The 19619-nt window shown below is 47.0% G+C and overlaps 2 protein-coding genes across 2 annotated transcripts in view; both read right to left on the reverse strand.

Moving 5' to 3' along the window:
* Window positions 1-8258, reverse strand: part of LOC131127881 (uncharacterized) — a 59177-nt gene extending 50919 nt beyond the window's left edge. Inside the window, exon 1 of the mRNA XM_078789414.1 lies at window positions 1-8258. Coding sequence (XP_078645540.1) covers window positions 1-7502 — 7502 coding nt within the window. The 5' untranslated portion in view covers window positions 7503-8258.
* Window positions 7807-19619, reverse strand: part of LOC144898217 (uncharacterized) — a 21969-nt gene continuing 10156 nt past the window's right edge. The window contains exons 4-12 of the mRNA XM_078789247.1: window positions 17334-17451; window positions 17133-17256; window positions 16965-17038; window positions 15754-15799; window positions 15557-15592; window positions 13931-14144; window positions 8122-13800; window positions 7898-8043; window positions 7807-7841 (exon numbers count right to left, since the gene is read on the reverse strand). Coding sequence (XP_078645373.1) covers window positions 7807-7841; window positions 7898-8043; window positions 8122-13800; window positions 13931-14144; window positions 15557-15592; window positions 15754-15799; window positions 16965-17038; window positions 17133-17256; window positions 17334-17451 — 6472 coding nt within the window. The remainder of the gene's footprint in view (window positions 7842-7897; window positions 8044-8121; window positions 13801-13930; window positions 14145-15556; window positions 15593-15753; window positions 15800-16964; window positions 17039-17132; window positions 17257-17333; window positions 17452-19619) is intronic.

Raw genomic sequence — 19619 nt, forward strand, 5'->3', positions numbered from 1 at the left:
CTTTTAGCATCTTCTCGTGTCAAGTTCTTGGGAGACTCCGTGCCCGGATGTGCCGTCCCACCACCGGGGGCTCCAGCTTCACCTTCTTTGTCGCAGGTGACGATGTGGACTTGAGGTTTGTCCAAATGCTCCGCCGGAGACGCTGACTCCGTTAAGCTGTCACAGCTCCCCGTCTTTGAGGTCCCACTGGGTCCTTCCGTGTCGCTGGCGTCTGCACTCCCGGTGTCCCCGGAGCCTTGGGAAAGTTTGTCAGGAAACTCGTCTGTGGGTTTTGGACTCTGAGGCTGCGGTTGTGATGTCACCACTGCAGGTTTGGGGGGATCCGAGGTCCCGAACATGGAGCCAAGTTTCATGGCAAAAACCGATGGAGTGGAAGACGCTTCTTCCTTTGCTGGCTGCTTCTCATCCTGGAAGATCCCTGCCGAGAGACTCTTAAAGCCGGAGAAGAGACCTCCTTCCGGTTGAGCAGCCCTTGTATCCACTGCTGGAGATGAAGAGGAGGAGAAGAGCGATCCGATGGATGATGTTCCTTCAGCAGCCACGGACAAAAAGCCAAATTTGGGAGCAGATAATCCTGGAATGTCAGAAGTTCCTTTGCTTTCAGGGACAGGGTCTTGGCATTCCGGAGGAGGTAGAAGTGATGCTGCTTTGTCAGATCCATTGGATTTTTCGGAATGTTCCCCAGGTTCATCATGATCAACATTTATTTTGGATGTCTCCATGTCTGGTTCCACGCTAGAACCTTCTACGTCATCTTCTTTATGAGTGTGTTCCGCTACCTCCACTGAACCTTTCTCAGGGATGGAGTCCTCGGTGTTTTTCCCAAGTCCATCAGTGTTCTCAGAGACCAGTTCATCTGTAGAACTGATCATCTGTCCTGGTTCAGAACCCATAACGGAAGATTGAGGTTCCTCTGGTTTCATGGTCTCTGGAGCCTTGAATAAACCTAAAAGGTCTCCTGTGAGGGATTCGGTAGCGATGCTACTCGGAAGACCGAAAAAGGAGCTTTTCTGTTGTTGTGGTTTTTGTGGTTGACGAGGAGCAGAAGACCCAAACAGGGATCCGGGAGAACTTGAGAAAAACCCACCAACGGTTGCAGATTTACTCGGTGCGCCGGACGTGTTGGAGAACATGGACATGAAGCCCGAAAAGGGAGTCGGCTCTGAAGGCTTCTGAGGTCCTGGCTGCCTGGGAGCAGGCATTCTCGGTCCTCCCATTCCTGGTGATCCCATTCTTTGTCCTGGTGGTACAGGTGGTCTGCCTAAACCTGGTCTGGGGGTTTGCTGAGGCGGACGCATAACAGGACCTAAAGATGGAGCCTTAATGTGTTCGGATGTCACATCCGCCGGTGGGATTGTTCCAGGATGGTTTTCCTCTTCTGGTGCCAGGATCTCTGGAGAAGTATCCCCTTCCGCTATTGTGGCTTCCTTAGGAATGGCATCTTGTTCTTTATCACCAGGTTGCATGGTAACTTCCTTCCCTGCTTCTGGTATGGTTGCTTCCTTAGGAATGGCATCTTGTTCTTTATCACCAGGTTGCAGGGTAACTTCCTTCCCTTCTTCTGCTATGGTTGCTTCCTTGGGAATGGCATCTTGTTCTTTATCACCAGGTTGCAGGGTAACTTCCTTCCCTTCTTCTGCTATGGTTGCTTCCTTGGGAATGGCATCTTGTTCTTTATCACCAGGTTGCAGGGTAACTTCCTTCCCTTCTTCTGCTATGGTTGCTTCCTTGGGAATGGCATCTTGTTTATCACCAGGTTGCAGGGTAAATTCCTTCCCTGCTTCTGGTATGGTTGCTTCTTTAGGAATGGCATCTTGTTTATCACCAGGTTGCATAACGGCCTTCCCTGCTTCTGCTATGGTCGCTTCCTTAGGAATGGTACCTTGTTCTTTATCACCAGGTTGCAGGGTAAAGGCCCTCTCTGCTTCTGCGATGGTTGCTTCCTTAGGCATGGCATCTTGTTTCTCACCAGGTTGCTGAGTAATAGCCATCTCTGATTCTGCTATGGTCGCTTCCTTAGGAATGGCACCTTGTTCTTTATCACCAGGTTGCAGGGTAACGGCCTTCCCTGCTTCTGGTATGGTTGCTTCCTTAGGAATGGCACCTTCTTCTTTATCACCAGGTTGCAGGTTAACTGCCCTCTCCGCTTCTGCTATGGTTTCTTCCTTAGGAATGGCACCTTCTTGTTTATCACCAGTCACTTCTGATTGTTCTCTGCTTGATTTTTCCACATCCATTGTTTGCCCTTCACCGATAACTTCCAAGTTCTCATTTGATTGCTCCAAGCGAGGTTCTTCTTCACCAAGAACCTTATTATGGACCGGAGTTGACTCCTCCACATTCAGGATTGACTCCTGCTCCTCGACGACTACTTTCAGTGAGTCTACATTCTGGTTTTGGACCTCAGAAATGGTTCCGTATTCCATTTCAACCGTATCTGGTCTAGAATCTGAGTCACTGCAATCCACAACCCTTTCTGGTGTTGGTAAACCATCTTTCATCTCTGATACCAAAAGGCTTTTGGTTCCAGCAAAGTCAGATTCTTCAGATTCTTCTTCAACTCTCTCTGGTGGACGGATCATCTTTGGTGTATCTAACACAGCATCTACAGCAGAACCTTGAAGGACTGTAATACTTTTAGGTCCTGGAGGTTCAGCTGTGCTAGCCTCCTTCCCAGCAACAACAGAGTCAGGCTCCGTTTTGGTCTCCTCCATGAAAGACCTTCCAAACAGGCCAAACCCAGTTTTGGATTTTCCGCCGTCAGAACTTCCTCCGAGTGAGAACACAGAAGAAACTTTAAAGCCCCCGTCTGACTCGGGTGTAGGATGAGCTGCTGATGCTTGCTGGTGCTGTCCACCAAACATGGAGAACAATCCTTTTCCAGGGGGTTCGGAACTTCTGGGTCCGGGTGGTGCAGGCATTCTTGGTCCACTTTGAGCTGGAGCGCTGGGACCGCTAAGCTTGGAGAACAGGCCCGTGCCTGGGCTGTCTTTCTGTGAAGAAGAACCTTGTAGGATTCCACCAAATAAAGAAGATCCAGCACTGGCCTGAGGAGGACCTCTTGGACTGGCTTGCTGAAGAGGGGCAGCGCCACCAAACATGGAAAACAAGGTTTTTCCTGGAGGTTCTTTGGGTGGAGGACCTCGAGGTGGGACATTTGTACCAAGTGGGACTCTGGGTCCAGCTTGTGGACTACTACTGGATCCAAACATTGAGAATAAACCTTTTCCTTGAGGTTCTTGAGGGCTTGATGAGGGTGTAGGACTTTTGCTTGCAGGAGAAGCTGAGGTGTTTGTTCCACCAAACATTGAGAGTAGTCCTTTACCTTGTGGTTCCTGCTGAGTTGGTAAAGGTGACGGGTCTTTGGTTCCAGGGGTGGATGGGGTGCTTGGCCCCCCAAACATTGAGAGTAGACCCTTTCCTTGGGTCTCTTGTGGGGTTGCTGAAGTTGATGGGCTCTTGTTTCCTGGAGAGGCGTTAGATCCACCAAACATGGAGAGTAAGCCGGTTCCAGGAGTATCTTTGGTAGATGATCCAGGAATGATACCGCCAAGTATGGATAGACCGGACTGGGGAGCGTTCCCAGAGTTCTCTGGGCTTCCGTTAGCGCTGCTAAACACTGAAAACAAACTCTTTCCGTGTTGTTCATTTGGTTGCTTGACTGCTGGACCTTCTTCCTTGGAAGTCGTTACTTCTTCTACATTTGGTTTGTCTGGACTGGACTGGACTTCAGGGGCAGGTAAAGGAGCTTCAGGTTGTTGAACTTCAGATGGTTTGATATCTGCGTGCGATTCCTTTGATAATACTTTATCATCAGGAGACTCAGGCGGTTTTAAATCTGAAATGGTTCTTTGCTCCTCAGGCTCTTTTTGAGGTTCTCCGCATGTTTCGGTTTCTCCAACCGGAGCTGTGATTTCGGTGTCACGTGGCTTGGCTTCTTCTTCTGGAGACATGACACTTTCAACTGAAGTTTGTAGATCAGGTTCTGAGACTGAAGCTTCTGTGATGGAACCTTCCTTGTTTAGCTCGTGTTGACTCTGCTCATCTGAACTCAAATCGTCTGAAGTTCGTAGCGAACTCTTATCCGAGCAGGATGTGGTCTGTGGACCCGTGAGACCTCTACCCTCGTCAAAAGGTACCGAATCTTTGTGATCCGTCGCAGTAGGACCTTCATCACTGAGGACGTCAGGTATTTCAGGCTTGGATTCTTGTAGATCAGGTTCTGAGACTGAGGCTTCTGTTAGCTCGTGTTGACTCTGCTCATCTGAACTCATATCGTCTGAAGTCCGTAGCGAACGCCCAGCCAAGCAGGATGTGGTCTCTGGACCCGTGACACCTGTACCCTCGTCAAAAGGTACCGAATCTTTGTGCTCTGTCGCAGTAGGACCTTCATCACTGAGGACGTCGGGCATTTCAGGCTTGGATTCTTCTTCAGTGCCCTCATCTTCTGGTGAACTTGCAGCCGAGACAAATATATGAGGTAGTCTGACATACGGTCTTGGACCACTTCCTGGATCAGGTGAGATGTCTTGATTGGTGATGCCAATGTAGATTGACCTGGGGTAGGTCGTTAGCTCCTGTGGTTGGGTTGGTATGTTCCACTGATCTGGCATAGCGGATGGTTGCTGGATTAAAACTTCTGATGGTTCTTCCGAGCTTCTAACTGAAGGTTCCTCTGAAGTTCCTTCATTGAGAAGAACTTTTGGAGATGCGGTACTGCCTAGCATGGATAGCGTAGACCCATCGCCTGATGTCACGCTAACTTGGCTTGATTGTGGAATTTCACGGGATATTTGATCCCTGAAAGCGCATGTTTTCGATTGGTCTGGAATGGATTCTTCATGGCTTGAAGTCAAAGACTGGTCTTTGGACGATTGAGGTGGCAAGGATGTAGATCGTTGCTCTCCAAGTCCAACTCCTGTTCGCACCGTCACGCCTGGAGAAACCGCATGAAGAACCTGGGACTCCTGGTCCGCAGGTGTAGACCCAGTCGGAGTGGAGCGGGGCATGATTGCAGCCGGCGGTCCACAAACAGGGGACCGTAAACCCGGGTCGCTAAACAACGAAACCAGCCCTTTGACCGAAGTGGATCCTGGTTGGGATGATGTGATCACTTCCTGTCTTTGCAATGCAGCTCGGTAACCCCGTTTGCCAGTTGGCTCCAACGGGACTGGATCATGTCTTGTTGTGGTTTGCGAGACAAGAGCCCGACCTTGTGGTGCCATGAAGGGATCGGGTTTTGGTTCAGGTTGCGTTGATATTTGAGGGAGCGCTCTTGAATGGTTAGCCTGTAAAGGTTCAGCATTCACAGAATCTGGTTTTCGGTTTTCGGATGCTTGAACAACAACAACGCCAGACCCGGGTGACGACTGATTGTGCCCAATAGCTTCCTCGGAGCTCTCCACAGTTGACCGCTTGATGGGAATTTTGGGTCTGGTGGGTCTGGTGGTCAGGTCACACACAAGACTGGCATCGTGTCTTTGCCACATTGTGGACTCAGATGAGACCAAGTCTTTGGGTGTCCTGCTGACTTCCATAGTGTACAGATTTGGGTTGTTTGGAAAAATGTGATCAATTCCCCTGGTCTCCAAGTGTCCCGAAGAACTTTCCGGAACGGATTGTGCCACAACATTCAGAGAAGGTTCCAATGCCAGGAAATGAAAACCTGATCTTTCAGTTCCTGGGTATCCTTGGTCCAGATTGAGTACTCCAGATTGAGTGACGGTCCAATCATAGCGTGATGATGTTGGCGCCGTAAAGATCTCACTGCCTTGCGGGACGCCTGTTGAAGGTCGAGATGTTCTTTTGTCCTGATGCTGGCGACTTCGATACGGACCGGGAATGCCGGGCAAGGAAAGATCGTCGATGTTCTGATTTTGATGATCTGTGGTCTTCTCACTCGGAGGATCCACCGTCAGGTCGACTAAACCTTGCAAAGTCTTCTTCTTGAGTCGCCCCCCTGTTTGGTCTTTTGGTTCGTTCCTGGAGCTAATCTTCGTGAAATTTATGGGCATGCCATTTTCTGGTTCTTGGCTTAATGGGGTCACGCTGTCTTTGGAGGAGAAGTCCATGGGAATATTTTGCAGTTGCATGGACTTGGACTTTGTCTTGGAGAGGGTAAAGACCTCATTTCTGTGGGAAGTGGTTGTCTCTGTTTGGTTGATTCCACTCAGGGGTCCACTTCCTTCTTGAGTAGGATCTACGTTAAAAACCTGTTGAGGTATCTTCAGGATGGTGGGTTCTCGACATGGTAATTCAACTACAAGTGGAAGACCAACGGAATCCTTCCTGGCAACGGCTCTTGGACTTGGCTTGTTGATCAGCGGAACAGCTTCGTCAAGACTGGAATCAGGTTGTCCTGTTCCAGGCGTGGTCTGGGGCGGCTTGGGTGACATGTCCAGTGGGGCCCCTGTTTTGAGATTTACTCCAGCGGATGTTTGGTAAGTTAGCAGTGAGTGGAGATGGTTTAGCGGTGGAGGAACTGTATCTGTCCTCTGAATGGACCGTTCTTGGTACTGAATCCAGTCTTCATAAGGTTCTTCCGAAGGAAGCTCTTTGATGAGTGGAACGCCGATAGAGGTTTTCCGTGCAAGCTGGCGGGCGGTGGGCTTTCCTTGCGTTAAGGGTATACCTTTGGTCAGAACGTCGTGTCTTCTCATGTCTGGACCTCGTTCTGCTAAGCTAGCTGATTTTGAAGACATGTCAAGGGTGGCCTTGACTGCGTTGGCGGGGGCTGTGGTTTTGGGCCCGGTAGAGTCCCTGAAATGAGACCGATGAGGTGACATCAGAGGGCGGATGCTTGTTAGAACTTCTCTCCTAACTGAACGTTGGAGGTCGTCTTGAGTACTGCGGGAACGGGAACCCTCATAAGGAACGGGATCAATGACTTCTGGTCCATCTCGATATGACAGATCAATAGATTCCTGATGACCAGGACTCTTGTGTGTCCTCTCGGGGCCCAGCGGTTTTCTCTTAGTCAAAGATAAAGCTTCACAGACTGGATCTGGATCTGGTTCTGGATCTTTTGGTATGAGCTTTGCCGGGCTTGTCGTCTTAGCGGACATATCTAGAACGTCTTTGACCGAGTTTGCTGGTGCCGTGTTCTCCTGGTGCTCCCTGGAATTACAAGACTGGGATCTAAAGATTGTAGTTCTACTGTCTACAGGACTCTGGTGAGTCAGGATGGTTCCATGTGGTTGCCTCGGAACCAACGATAGAGATTGGACTGATCCAGATTTGGCGTCTTTCCTGGTAATTGAAGACCTGAGATTTGGTGCAGGTCCTGGACTGTGGATTCGCATCGAGGTCCGATCGCAATTTTCAATCTGTGGGCCTGACAATCTTGGTTTGGTGGTCTGAGGATCTGGAGAACTAGTCCTAGTAGGACATTCTGAGACATTCCACTCATCCATCTGGTCCTCGGTCTGTTTGGTAAGGTCTACAGCGATCCTTGACGTCAAATCCACGTTTGCTTTTGGATCCATTTCCATTTTCTCCTTCATCCTTTTCAACTTGTATTTTGTAAAGTCCACAGCGTCTGATTCCCGCTGCAAAGATTCCGTTTGGACATCTTTTGGACCCGACTCTTGGTTCTTTTGGCCCGTGGAGGAAAAATCCAAGACTTTTTGGCCGATCCGAGGACCAGTAGGGCCGACGTAGCGATTCCTGTTGTAAAGCTCGGCTTCGGTATTTGGGCCGGGGTTCAGGATGTGGAACTGTGGCGGTTCTTTGCACGGGGACTTTGGAATTGGAGCCTGGGTCGGATGAGGGGAGTCCAGTTTGGTAATGTTGCAAATCCCAGCAGGTTTACTGGTCTGGGATAATTCCCTGGGCCTGTCCGCCTGGGTCGGATGAGGGGGGGCCGGTTTCGTAATGTCGCAAATCCCAGCAGGCTTACTGGTCCGGGATAATTCCCTGGGCTTGTCCGCCTGGGTCGGATGAGGGGAGTCCAGTTTGGTAATGTCACAAATCCCAGCAGGTTTACTGGTCTGGGATAATTCCCTGGGCTTGTCCGCCTGGGACTGCTGCCTGGCAAGCCGAGGTCTCGGAGAGCAAAGAGATGATGCGTTTACAGAAGCGACGGAACTCTGAGCACTCGTGGTTTGCACTGAAGGATCTGACGTAACGTTTGGAGACGCGGGGGTCGGGACCTTTGAGGCTGATGGCGTCTTGGGAAGGGTTCTGGAAATGTTTGACGACAACTTGGTGGCTGTTGAGGGGAGGACTTGGACGGATTTTGGAGACTTTGGAATGTCAGGACATTTGTCTCCAGGTGTATGATCCGCATGTGAAATCCTGATCTCAGGTACTTGGTGATGTTGATTGACAGACTGACAGAGTCTGGAGGCCACATTTGTCATGTCTTGATTCTTCCAGTACGGACCTCCATGGGTTCCTCTGAGGGCCTTCAGAGTAAGATCAGCAGCTTTGAGGGGCGGCTCTTGGCAGCCATGACGGTTTTCCGTTGCCCCCACTGAGATCTTCTTGAGCTTGTACACGGTGAAGTCCACAGGAGCTTCACTTTGTGAAGCTAGAGATTCCTGAAACATCTGAGAGAAGCTTTCCAGGTTCATGTTCATGAGTTTTTCACCTTTTTGTAGAGCGGAGGTGAGATCTACTGGTACATCTGAAAGCCCAGAACTGGTCTGCAGGAGATCCGAAGACCAAAGATTGTTTTCTTCTGGGCAGAGCGGGATTTTAAATCCACATAAGGTCACTTTGTTCTTCTCCTTTTGGGACAGAATGTTAGCAATGTTTTGGGTGATGTTGCTGAGAACCTGAACATCTTCTGGAGCAGCACAGGCGTAGAGGTGTCTACCGGCCCTGTCAGTTAAAAGGGAATAAATAAAGTTTTCATTTGTATACACGTAATATCCACAGTCCCCAGCTTCGGCCGGCCACCATAGACCTTGCTCCAACAGGGATACCCACTGCTGGTACCATTCTGGGTCCTCCAGGAGCATTTCATCTTCTCCAAGTCCTAAAGTCCCTGCGGATCTGCTCAGGTCCATGGCACCCCGTGTTAGATCTACAGGACTCATTTTGGTGGAGAGATGTTTCAAAAACTGGGTGGCGGATTTCAAAGTGAGATCATCAACGTTCACGTGGGTCAACGCCACATCTGTGAGAGACTGACATCTGGACTTGATCTTCTCCGTGGACAGGTTTAGACCCCCACCCTCCATGATCCAAGGTTGCCTGTTCCTGCCAAGTTCCTGTAAGTGGTCACAGCTGGTCCAGGACTTTGAGTCTCTGCTGCTCATGTCGAATAAAACCACGTCTTCATCTGGTTCCAGGAAGTGATTTCCGTTCTCCAGAAGTTGGGCGGCAACTTCCTTCCAAGGGTGTGATGGAACGTTGAAGGTACTGATGTCCATTTCCTTCGGACTCGGCCACGTGTGATTCTCAACTCGGTGTGGTCTCGGCGTGGTCGCGGTTTGGACGTCTCGGTGGCGTTCCCGAGCTCGAGTCTCCAGCGCCTCGGCCAGGGCGTAGTCGTTGAGCTGCTGCCACAGAAGAGCCTCGATGAGACACTGGTGCTCGTAGAGCTCGGGTGGGATGACGCCGTGTTCTGTGAAGTTGAACAGAAGGTCTTTGTAGCCGTACTCGTCCGCCGTCCCGTATAAGAGACGCTCAATTTCCTCCAGGTAACGTTGGGTGGGGGACACCGTGGGATCTTTGCAGGCTTGCAGGGGCGGGCCCGCAGAAGTACCGACCTCTGTAGCAGTACTTGAAGTATCCTCCTTAGTCTTGGACAGGAAGCGGTTTAGAAGGCCTTTTTCTGGTTCTTTTTCAGAAGAAGAAGCATTGCCGTCACTGATGCTCGGTTTGAAGATGCTCGAGAGTAGACCTGGAGATGAGCCGCCCTCCGCCTTGCCAAGGTCGGACGATGGCGGCTTCTGCGTCTTTGAGTCGTCCGGGTTGCTAAAAAGACTTGAGAGGAATCCCTTCTGAGATGTTTCTTCTGGGTTCTTCTCTGGAGCCACATCAGGCGAGGACTGCATCTCCACTGGTTTCGTCCTCTGAATCTGCGGACGTCCTTGATTCGGTTTTGCGTCTTCAGCAGGAGCGTTAACTTGCTCCGCGTTGGCTGAAATTTTGTTTAGCAGGCCAGAGAAGATCCCGCCTGATTCCGACCGGGCGGGGTTCTGCTCCGGTTGTCCTCCCCGGTTCTCGGGCGGTTCCTGCGGCGTATTCTCGCCTGCCGCCAGCTTCAAAATACCAGAAAGGAAGCCTCCGCTTTGACTAGCTTGTTCTGTTGTAGCATGTTGAGGACTTGCCGCTTTTCCTGCCGGTTCCTGCTGCTGAGGCGCCGGTGGGCTAAACAACCCGGATAGGAATCCTCCTTGTTGACTGCCTTGGGACTTTGGACCTGGATTTTGGTTTTGAGATGTGGGAATGTTGGATTTAGCGCCCCGTTGAGCCACCTGTGGGCTGGGTTGCGGCGGTGGATCCGTGGTGGTTAATTTACTGAGCAGCCCTGACAGCAGTCCGCCTTGTTGGGGATCGCTTGCCGAGGAAGAAGCTTGTTGGGGAATCTGGCTTTGCCGACGTAGGGGTTGCCTACTGCCGCCATGTTGCTGCTGGTTGGAAGGACCAACAGGAGGCTGCTGAACCGGAGGAGAACCTGAAGAAAAGAGCCCAGAGAGGAACCCTCCTTGTTGACTAGGCGTTTGCGGTGTCGCCTTGGGACCTGGTTTCTCCTGATCCTGTTGGCTACCGGTAGAAGGAGTAGACGCTGGGGTTCCCGGATCTGTAATTTTGCTCAGGAACCCAGTGAGCATCCCTCCAGGACTGCTTTGAGGCTGCTGAGGAGGTATCTGGTTTTGCCTGAGCAAGTTTGGTCTACCGCCTGGTTCCTGGTTACTCGGTTGCTGCTTTGGTGAACTCTCTTGGTTCCCGACTCCAAAAAGACCTGAAAGGAAGCCTCCTTGTTGAGCGGGTGTGGTTTGGGGCTGAGATGGGGCGGGGGTGGGTTCTACAATTTTGCTAAAAAGCCCAGACAACAAGTTAGCCGGTTGCTGATTCGTTGGCTGAGGAGCCGCCTGAGGAGCCGCCTGAGGAGCCGCCTGAGGAGCCGCCTGAGGAGCCGCCTGAGGAGCCGCAGGTCCTTGGGGTCTTGGCGTTGTAACTGGTGCTTTCGGTAGATTTTGTTGGTCCGATGCTTCTACTTGCTGGTCCAGCTGGTCATGGGAAGAACCATCCATTGAACCTGATTTAACTTCTCCAGACCGGATGGATTCTGTTACGTTTTGTTTATTTTCATCTTCTGTTCCGGTTTTGTGAGCGTCCTGAGTGGACGGAGCCGGCTGAGAAGTAGTGACGGAGTCTGTTGCTTTCTTGAAGAGTCCAGACAACAGTCCCCCGATGGGGGGCTGTGCACCAGAAGGTGGTTCTTGAACCGGTATTTGGCTTCCTGGCAAAGTAGACGGTGGCTGATTTGTAGGAGCCGAAATGTCAGAGGCAAATTTTAAAAACCCAGAAAGAAGTCCTCCTGAAGGTTGAGCCGCAGGGTTTTGTGTTTGGGGCGGGGACTGGGACTGTGCTGAAAATAGGCCCGAAAACAGCCCCCCCTGTTGAGGCTGACCATCCCCTCCTTGGGGTTTCTTGGGGTCCTCTTCCGAAGGTCCTAGTTTCAACAACCCAGACAGAATCCCTTGAGGCGCAGAGACCACCGGTTGTGATCTGGTTTGGTCCTCAACTGTAGAAGGCTCCGTCGTCTGGGCATCGGTCTGACACCGAGGATCTTTGACCGCCAAGGTTTCCATCTGGGTATCATCTGATCCCTCGAGGAGGTTTTGTTCTGTATGGGTCTCGGTGAGGCCACTAGGTTGGGTTAGAGTCACGCTAGGAGTGGTTTGTGCTTTGACAGACTCCTTAGCCGGTTCACTCTGGGCTACCTTGAACAGGTTTGAGAACCAACCAGTTTCTTGGTTTCCTTTTGGGGTACCTTCAAGAAGCGCAGCACGGCCGGGTGAGGGGGTTCTTGCGGGGGTCGTGGACCCCAACGAAGCGCCGGTATCCTCCCCGGCTGCAAACTTAAGAAATCCCGAAAGGACGCCTCCGTCTGATTTAGCCTGGGTGGCCGTGGGAGCGTCTTCCTTGGAGAAAAACGGGATTTTGAGTTTTCCGCCTAGAAATGACTCCTCTGCAGGTTTGGGTCCGGTCTGCGTTGCGGATTCAGGAGGATTTGTAGATATTAAACTTGAGAGGGACTTCCTGAAAGGACTGAACAGGCCGGTGTCATCGGAGCCGCTTTGGTTTTTTGGTTCCGGAATGGTACCAGTTCTTTGCTGAATATCTGGTAGCTCGCCAGATGATTCCGTCTCCGGAAGGAGTTCCACTGATCCACTTCCTGTATCCGGCAAGAGATCAATGGACCCACTCCCTGACCCTGGTCTCACATCTGATACGGGTTCCTGATTGGGACTAGCAGACCCCGGCTGGGAGTCGTTGCTTCCCACTGATGTACTTCTTTGCGGGGAGGGCTCTCTTGACGGGGGGGCACTGGAAAACAAGCGTAGAGGACTTAGCCGTCCAAACACAGACTCCAATCCAGAAGAAGTCTGGCTAGCGCTAGCATCTGTGGTACTTGGCGTCTGATTAGCTTCAGCTTGCGAAGCGGGTTCCGATGCATGAAAAGGCATCAGAGACTGCAAGGAGAACTTCTTCTCCGTGGAAGGTTCCTGAGAGGCGGGGGGGACGATGGCCACGGGGGGGGATGTGCCGCCGGTTTTCGGAATGAAGGAAAGCAACTTGGATATTCCAGACTCGGGTTGAGGCGCCGTCTTGGAGGAGGACGTGTCTGCTGGCGGGGTAGCGCAGGGCTCTGTGGCTTCCGGGCTACTTTTTGGGATCATGGAGAGAAGTTTTAAGATGCCGGATTCTGCCGTGGGAATCTTGGGAGTCGGCGGGTCAACCGAGGTTTCCTTTGATCCGGTAACTGAACTGAAGAACGAAGTCAAGGAGTTTTTTACGTCGGGAATTCCACCTTCAGATGCTTTGTCCTCAGGTTTGAGGTCTTCGGTCTTCCTGTCCACAGGAAGCGACGGCAGCTTCCTCCTTACTGGTTTGGACTCGTAGCTGTTAAGCTCCTCCTCTTTTACAGCCAGGTACTCAGACACCGAGTCCACCAAGCATTTAAGTTCATCCATGGGGTCTATGAAGTCCTCACTGGGCTCCTGGACAGGATCTGAAGACCGTCCAGGATAGTAGTAGGACTCGTACTCGTAGGTAACGTCCTCCTCGCAGAACATCACGTCGTCCAGTTCCTCATCGGATCCAAAGGAGTACTGCATTTCGTCCGATCCCACGGATCCGTACTCGGCCCTCAGTCTCACCTTAGCGTCCTCTTCCTCACGGAACGCCGCGTAGCTTTCCTCCAACGCCGTCTTGGCCCAAAGTCTGGTCTTGTAGAGGAGACCTTCTCGGTCCGTTTCTTGGCGGAGACGTTTCAGCGAGGGAATGATGTCGATCTCAGGTGGGGACGATTCGTCCTCAAAGCTACCGGCTTCCCGGTAAACCAGCCGGACTTCTCCGGTGCCGAAGCCACGCCTCCTGCTGTCGGGCGCCTCCCATTCCACCGTCTGGTAGAACCTGCTGGCTTTGGACTCGTGCGTCTTATCGCCGATGCGGTAGATGATGCTTTTGTCTTCGTCCTCCCACATTTTCTGCTCGGCGTCCAAGTAATCGTCCAAGACGGCCGAGTCGGGCGCTTTGTACGCGCCCTCCCAGTCCTCCATGCCCATGCCGGAGTCCACTGGGACTATCGTAACGCCGCGCCTAGCGCTCGAGTGCCGCCTGCGTGTGGCGGAAAGACGATGCAAAGAAAAGAAGAAAGAGAAAGTGAAGACAGAAAGCGACGAAGCGGCGAATGAAAAATGTCATGACCACTTTGACGGATCTGCTGCCGGCGTTCCGGCGGGGTTACCTGGACCCCCGAGGGTCTGGATAGTCCGTCTCGTAGCTTTGCGCCGAGTCAGACTCCCGCGACAACCGCCGGTGCTGGACCCCGCCTCCCATCGGGTACTGGTGTGCCGATGAGTTGGTCTGCGAGGCATTGTGGAAGCGAGGGGGTCCGATGCCGGCTTCGCTGCGGTAGTCGCTGTCCCGCTCGTCCGCCAAGCTGTCGTGGTCGTCCAAAGCTGCGGAGAGAGACGACGACGGCCTTTCACCTTTCACTTAATTATCAACGACGACGGCGTGCAATAACGAGGCAGTTTTTTTGTAAAAAAAAAAAAAAAAAAAAAAATTAAAAAAATTGTTTTTTGGTTAAAAAAAGTACAGATTTTTTGTTTGAAAAAAATCTATAAATAAAATGCATTTTTGGTTTTCAAAACATTTGTTTTTGGGTTAAAGAACATTGTGTAAAAAAATTCACTTGGAAAAAAAACAACACTTTTTCGTAAATAGTTTTTTGTTGAATGTATTTTTGGAATAAAATTACGCATTTGTAAAGAATAAAATACTGATTTTTTTTTCATAAAATGCAGTTTATTTTTTTGGTAAAATTTTTTTTCACTTGATAAAAAACACTTTTTTGTAGATAGTATTTTTTGGAAAAGTTTTGGTTGAATGTATTTTCGAAAAAAATGACGCTTTTGTAAAGAATAAAACATTGATTTTTTTGTTTAAAAAAAATCTATAAATAAAATGCATTTTGGTTTTCAAAAAAAATATTTTTCTGGTTAAAAAACATTACGTAAAAATTTTTCATTTGAAAAGAACAACACTTTTTTGGAAATATTTTTTTCTTGAAAGTTTTTGTTAAATGTAGTTGTTGGAATAAAATGACGCCTTTGTAAAGAATAAAATACAGATTTTTTTGTTTTAAAAAAATCTATAAATAAAATGCATTTTGGTTTGTTTTGTTTTTGAAATGCAGTTGTATAATTTTTTTTCATTAAAATGTGTTGACAAAATTTACTAGAAATTTCTTGGAAAAACGTTTTACCTTTTTTTAGGTTAAGAAACTAATTATTTTGCTTTTCTTGGTCAACTTTGTTTATTCGTTGAATTAAAATGTTGTTTAAAAAATTGTTAAATTGTACTAAAATATATTTATTTAAAAAAAATATAGGATCAAGGTTTGTTATTATTAGGTCTTAGTATCAACATTTTCTGCTGCGTTTTTGCTATATATTTTCCTCATTTTGGTTGTTTATTGTCTGTTTAATTTGACTTAATTTGTGGTCCAATAAAAACAAGCTGCCTAGCTGCACTTTGATGAGTAATCATGCTAGCAAACAGTGATAAGTTAGCTTACCTCTCCTGCATCTGTGTATCAATTTCCAACATAAGGCTAAATCAATCACAATAGCAGTGGAATGACAACTCAACACAAATAAATCACACAATGAAAACACACCAAAAAGTCTCATTCGTCACTTGAGGAGAAATAGCTCCCTCTTGTGGCGAAAGCCACGAAACACACCCGGACTTAAATTCAGGTGGAGAGAATTGAGAGAAGTTTTCGGTTATATGGAATAAAAACAAAACAAAACAACACAATGGAATGAATGAAACATTTACAATAAAAAATAAGCAGTGTACGTACGCTGCTGCTCACTCCATCCAAAATAAGTCCAACTGCCTGATAGTAAGGAAGCAAGGAAGTAAACAAACGTAGGCCACCACATTAGGCACCGCCCATTTTCACCCTCTCACGTGGCTTCATACGGTGAGCATATTATTCCAAAGTACAGCGATAATAAACATATACTGTATATTTACATACAGCATATTTATACTTACAGCACTGTGACGGCACAGAAGGCATCCGTCTCGTTTGGATGTCCTCCTGCAGGGGAAAATACCACAAAAGACACCTGTCATTCAAATACATCAACACGTGGGGGACGCGAGTGTAATGGCCACAACCTGCCTTACGGTGGCAGCAGAGAGCAGTCATGCAACAACTCCGTGGCAAAACGAGTCAATAAATATATTCAGAAATAAACAAAATTGTAATCAATAAATACATTTAAACTTTAAAAAAATTGTAATACGCAGTAAAAATAATAATAAATAATGCTTGTAAATAAATATAATACAGTACATTTTTAAAAATTAATTTACAAACAAAATATTACATATATTTTAACAAAGTTAAAATGACATTATGTTAAATATTGATATTTGAATTAATTTAAAACAAAACATTTTATTTTTTGGTTAAAAACATTATGTAAAAATGTTTTCACTTGAAAAAAAACAACACTTTTTTGTTAATAGTTTTTCTTGAAAAGTTTTTGTGAATTGTATTTTCGGACAAAATGACACTTTTGGAAAGAATAAAATACAGATTTTTTTGTTTAAAAAAATCGATAAATAAAATTAATTTTGGTTTTTGTTTAAAAAACATTATGTAAAATTTTTTTCACATGCAACAACTCCGTGACAAAAGTAGTCTATAAACATATTCATAAATAAATAATTGTAATAAATACATTTAAAGTTTAAAAAATGTGTAATAAGCATTAAAAAATAATAAATAATTCTCGTAAATAAATATAATACAGTACATTTAAAAAAAATAATAAATAAAATATTACATATATTTTTACATAAAGTTAAAATGACATGCTTTATTTAAAAATTTGACTTATCGATTGAATTCAAAACGTTAGAAAATATTTAAATAAATGTAAAAAAAATATTTTTCAAATCTACATTAATAAAATTAAAGTAATTTAAGTACTTGACATTATATATTTTTACATACATATTTTTGAAAATAAAACTGGCATGTATTAATTAATTAAAAATGACATTTTTTCTGAATTTAGAATTACAATAAAGTCTTTAAAGATGGATTATTTATTGCTAAAATTCAAATGGCGTAGTTGAATTAATAGTTGAATTAAAATGACATCACAAAGGAGATGTTTTATTTATTATTTTTCATTTTTGATCGCCAATGCGTTTATGAAGTCACGTTATGGATTCTGGTTATGGTCGGTCACCTGGTCGGGTTCGCGCATGGTGTTGATTCGCTCCAGTTTGCGGCTCCAGTAGTGCGCTTCGTCTTCCGGGATGTCTGGGAAGGAGTTGAGAGCAAATCGGAGCGGATCATGGTCATCAAGCTGCTGCGCGTGGGCAGTGAAGGTGCCGTGTAGACCACAACAACGTACCGAAGGGCAGCTCAAAGCGTGCGTCCAGCAGCACTTGGTGTCGGGTGGGCTTGGTGGTGCCGCAGATCTCATCCTGCCTCATCAGGACCTCCGAGTCCAAGCAAATCCACTCGCCAGGGCCCTCCTGGAAGACCGGGTCAGACCCCGAGAAAGCCAAAGTGTGCGTGTGCGTGTGCGTGTGCGTGTACGCGTGTGCGTTACCTCATTGGACTGTCGAACGTCGTGTAGCGGTACGAGCGCCGTGCCGATCAAAGTGTCCCAAATCAAACCTTTGTTCCACACCTCCGCCACCAGACCCGACTCCTGGTGGCCGATCTCGCTACGAGACACGCAAACGCCACGCGTCATTTCACTCGCTCACGCGTCTGTTCATCATTTATTCATCCATCCGTACATCATCCACTCACTCACTCACGTGGACAGTCATTCATCTAAACAGCATTCATCCATCATTATTATTCATTCATTCATTCATTCACAAATCTATTCCTCATCCGGACATCATCCACTCAGTCACTCACTCATTCACTCACGTGGACAGTCATTCATCTAAACAGCATTCATCCATCATTATTATTCATTCATTCATTCATTCACTCATTCATTCACAAATCTATTCCTCATCCGTACATCATCCACTCAGTCACTCACTCATTCACTCACGTGGACAGTCATTCATCTAAACAGCATTCATCCATCATTATTATTCATTCATTCATTCATTCACTCATTCATTCACAAATCTATTCCTCATCCACTAATCATCCATCCGGACATCATCCACTCACTCACATGGACAGTCATTCATCTAAACATCATTCATTCATTCATTATTATTCATTCATTCATTCATTCACTCACATATTCATTCATCATCCATTGTTACATCATCCACTCACTCATATGGCCATTCATTCTTCTAAAATTATCATCCATTTATTCATTCATTCACTCATTTTTCATTCATTCATTCACTCGCACATTCATTCTTCATTCATTCACTCACACATTCACTCACTCTTCATTCACTCACACATTCATTCATTCATTCACTCATTCATTCATTCACTCATACATTCATTCTTCATTCACTCATTCATTCTTCATTCATCCATTCATTCTTCATTCATCCATTCACTCACACATTCATTCATTCACTCGCACATTCATTCTTCATTCATTCACTCACACATTCACTCACACTTCATTCACTCACACATTCATTCATTCATTCATTCATTCACTCATTCATTCTTCATTCATTGATCCACTCATTCATTCTTCATTCACTCATTCATAATTCATTCATTCACTCTTTCATTCTTCATTCACTCATTCACTCACACATTCATTCATCATCCACTCACTCACATGGCCATTCATTCAACTAAAATTATCATCCATTAATTAATTAATTCAGTCATTCATTCACTCACACAGTCATTCATTCATTCATTCATTCACTCACACATTCACTCACACTTCATTCACTCACACATTCATTCATTCATTCATTCACTCATACATTCATTCTTCATTCACTCTTTCATTCTTCATTCATTCTTCATTCATTGATCCACTCATTCATTCTTCATTCACTCATTCATCATTCATTCATTCACTCTTTCATTCTTCATTCACTCATTCACTCACACATTCATTCATCATCCACTCACTCACATGGCCATTCATTCAACTAAAATTATCATCCATTAATTAATTAATTCAGTCATTCATTCACTCACACATTCATTCATTCATTCATTCACTCACTCACTCACTCATCATCCATTAATCATCCATCCGTACATCATCCACTCACTCACATGACCATTCATTCATTTCAACATCATTCATCCATCATTATCATTCATTCATTCACTCACATGCACGTCAGTGAAGTACTAGTAAAAGTACAGGTGTCAATCATGTAGGCAAGTCAAGGCAAATGGAAAACTCTTCAAGTATGACGTCAAATGTTCTACTCAAGTACCGGAACTCAGTACTCAGTACTCAGTACTCAGTACTCAGTACTCAGTACTCAGTACTCAGTGGACTACTTGAAATGGACTCTTCACTGCCAAAATGGCCACCTCGTGTCCTCGCCGTCAAAGGTGACATGACATGACGCAAACGCACACACACACGCACGCACACGCACACACACACACACACACACACACACACGACAGCTGTCACTTTGTGACAAACAGCATCTCCTCATTTGCATATCGATGCTGACATGGCCTCACTCGGCCTGTCACTCATCACAGCTGGTGTGTGCATGTGCGCGTGCACGTGTGTAATACCGAGGGTGTTGCAACAGGAAGTGGAGTGAGTGAGAGACGGCAGTGTTCCATCTGAGGTCACATGACCACGTGAGCCCTGCTGACCCCAAGAGAGGCCAGGCCAACTTATCTGCTTAACACACACACATATGCACACACACACACACACACACACACACACACACACACACACACACAC

The sequence above is a fragment of the Doryrhamphus excisus genome, linkage group LG3 (assembly GCF_037039965.1).
Source record: "Doryrhamphus excisus strain RoL-2023G ecotype Guam linkage group LG3, RoL_Dexc_Guam_v1.1, whole genome shotgun sequence".
NCBI lineage: Eukaryota > Metazoa > Chordata > Actinopteri > Syngnathiformes > Syngnathidae > Doryrhamphus > Doryrhamphus excisus.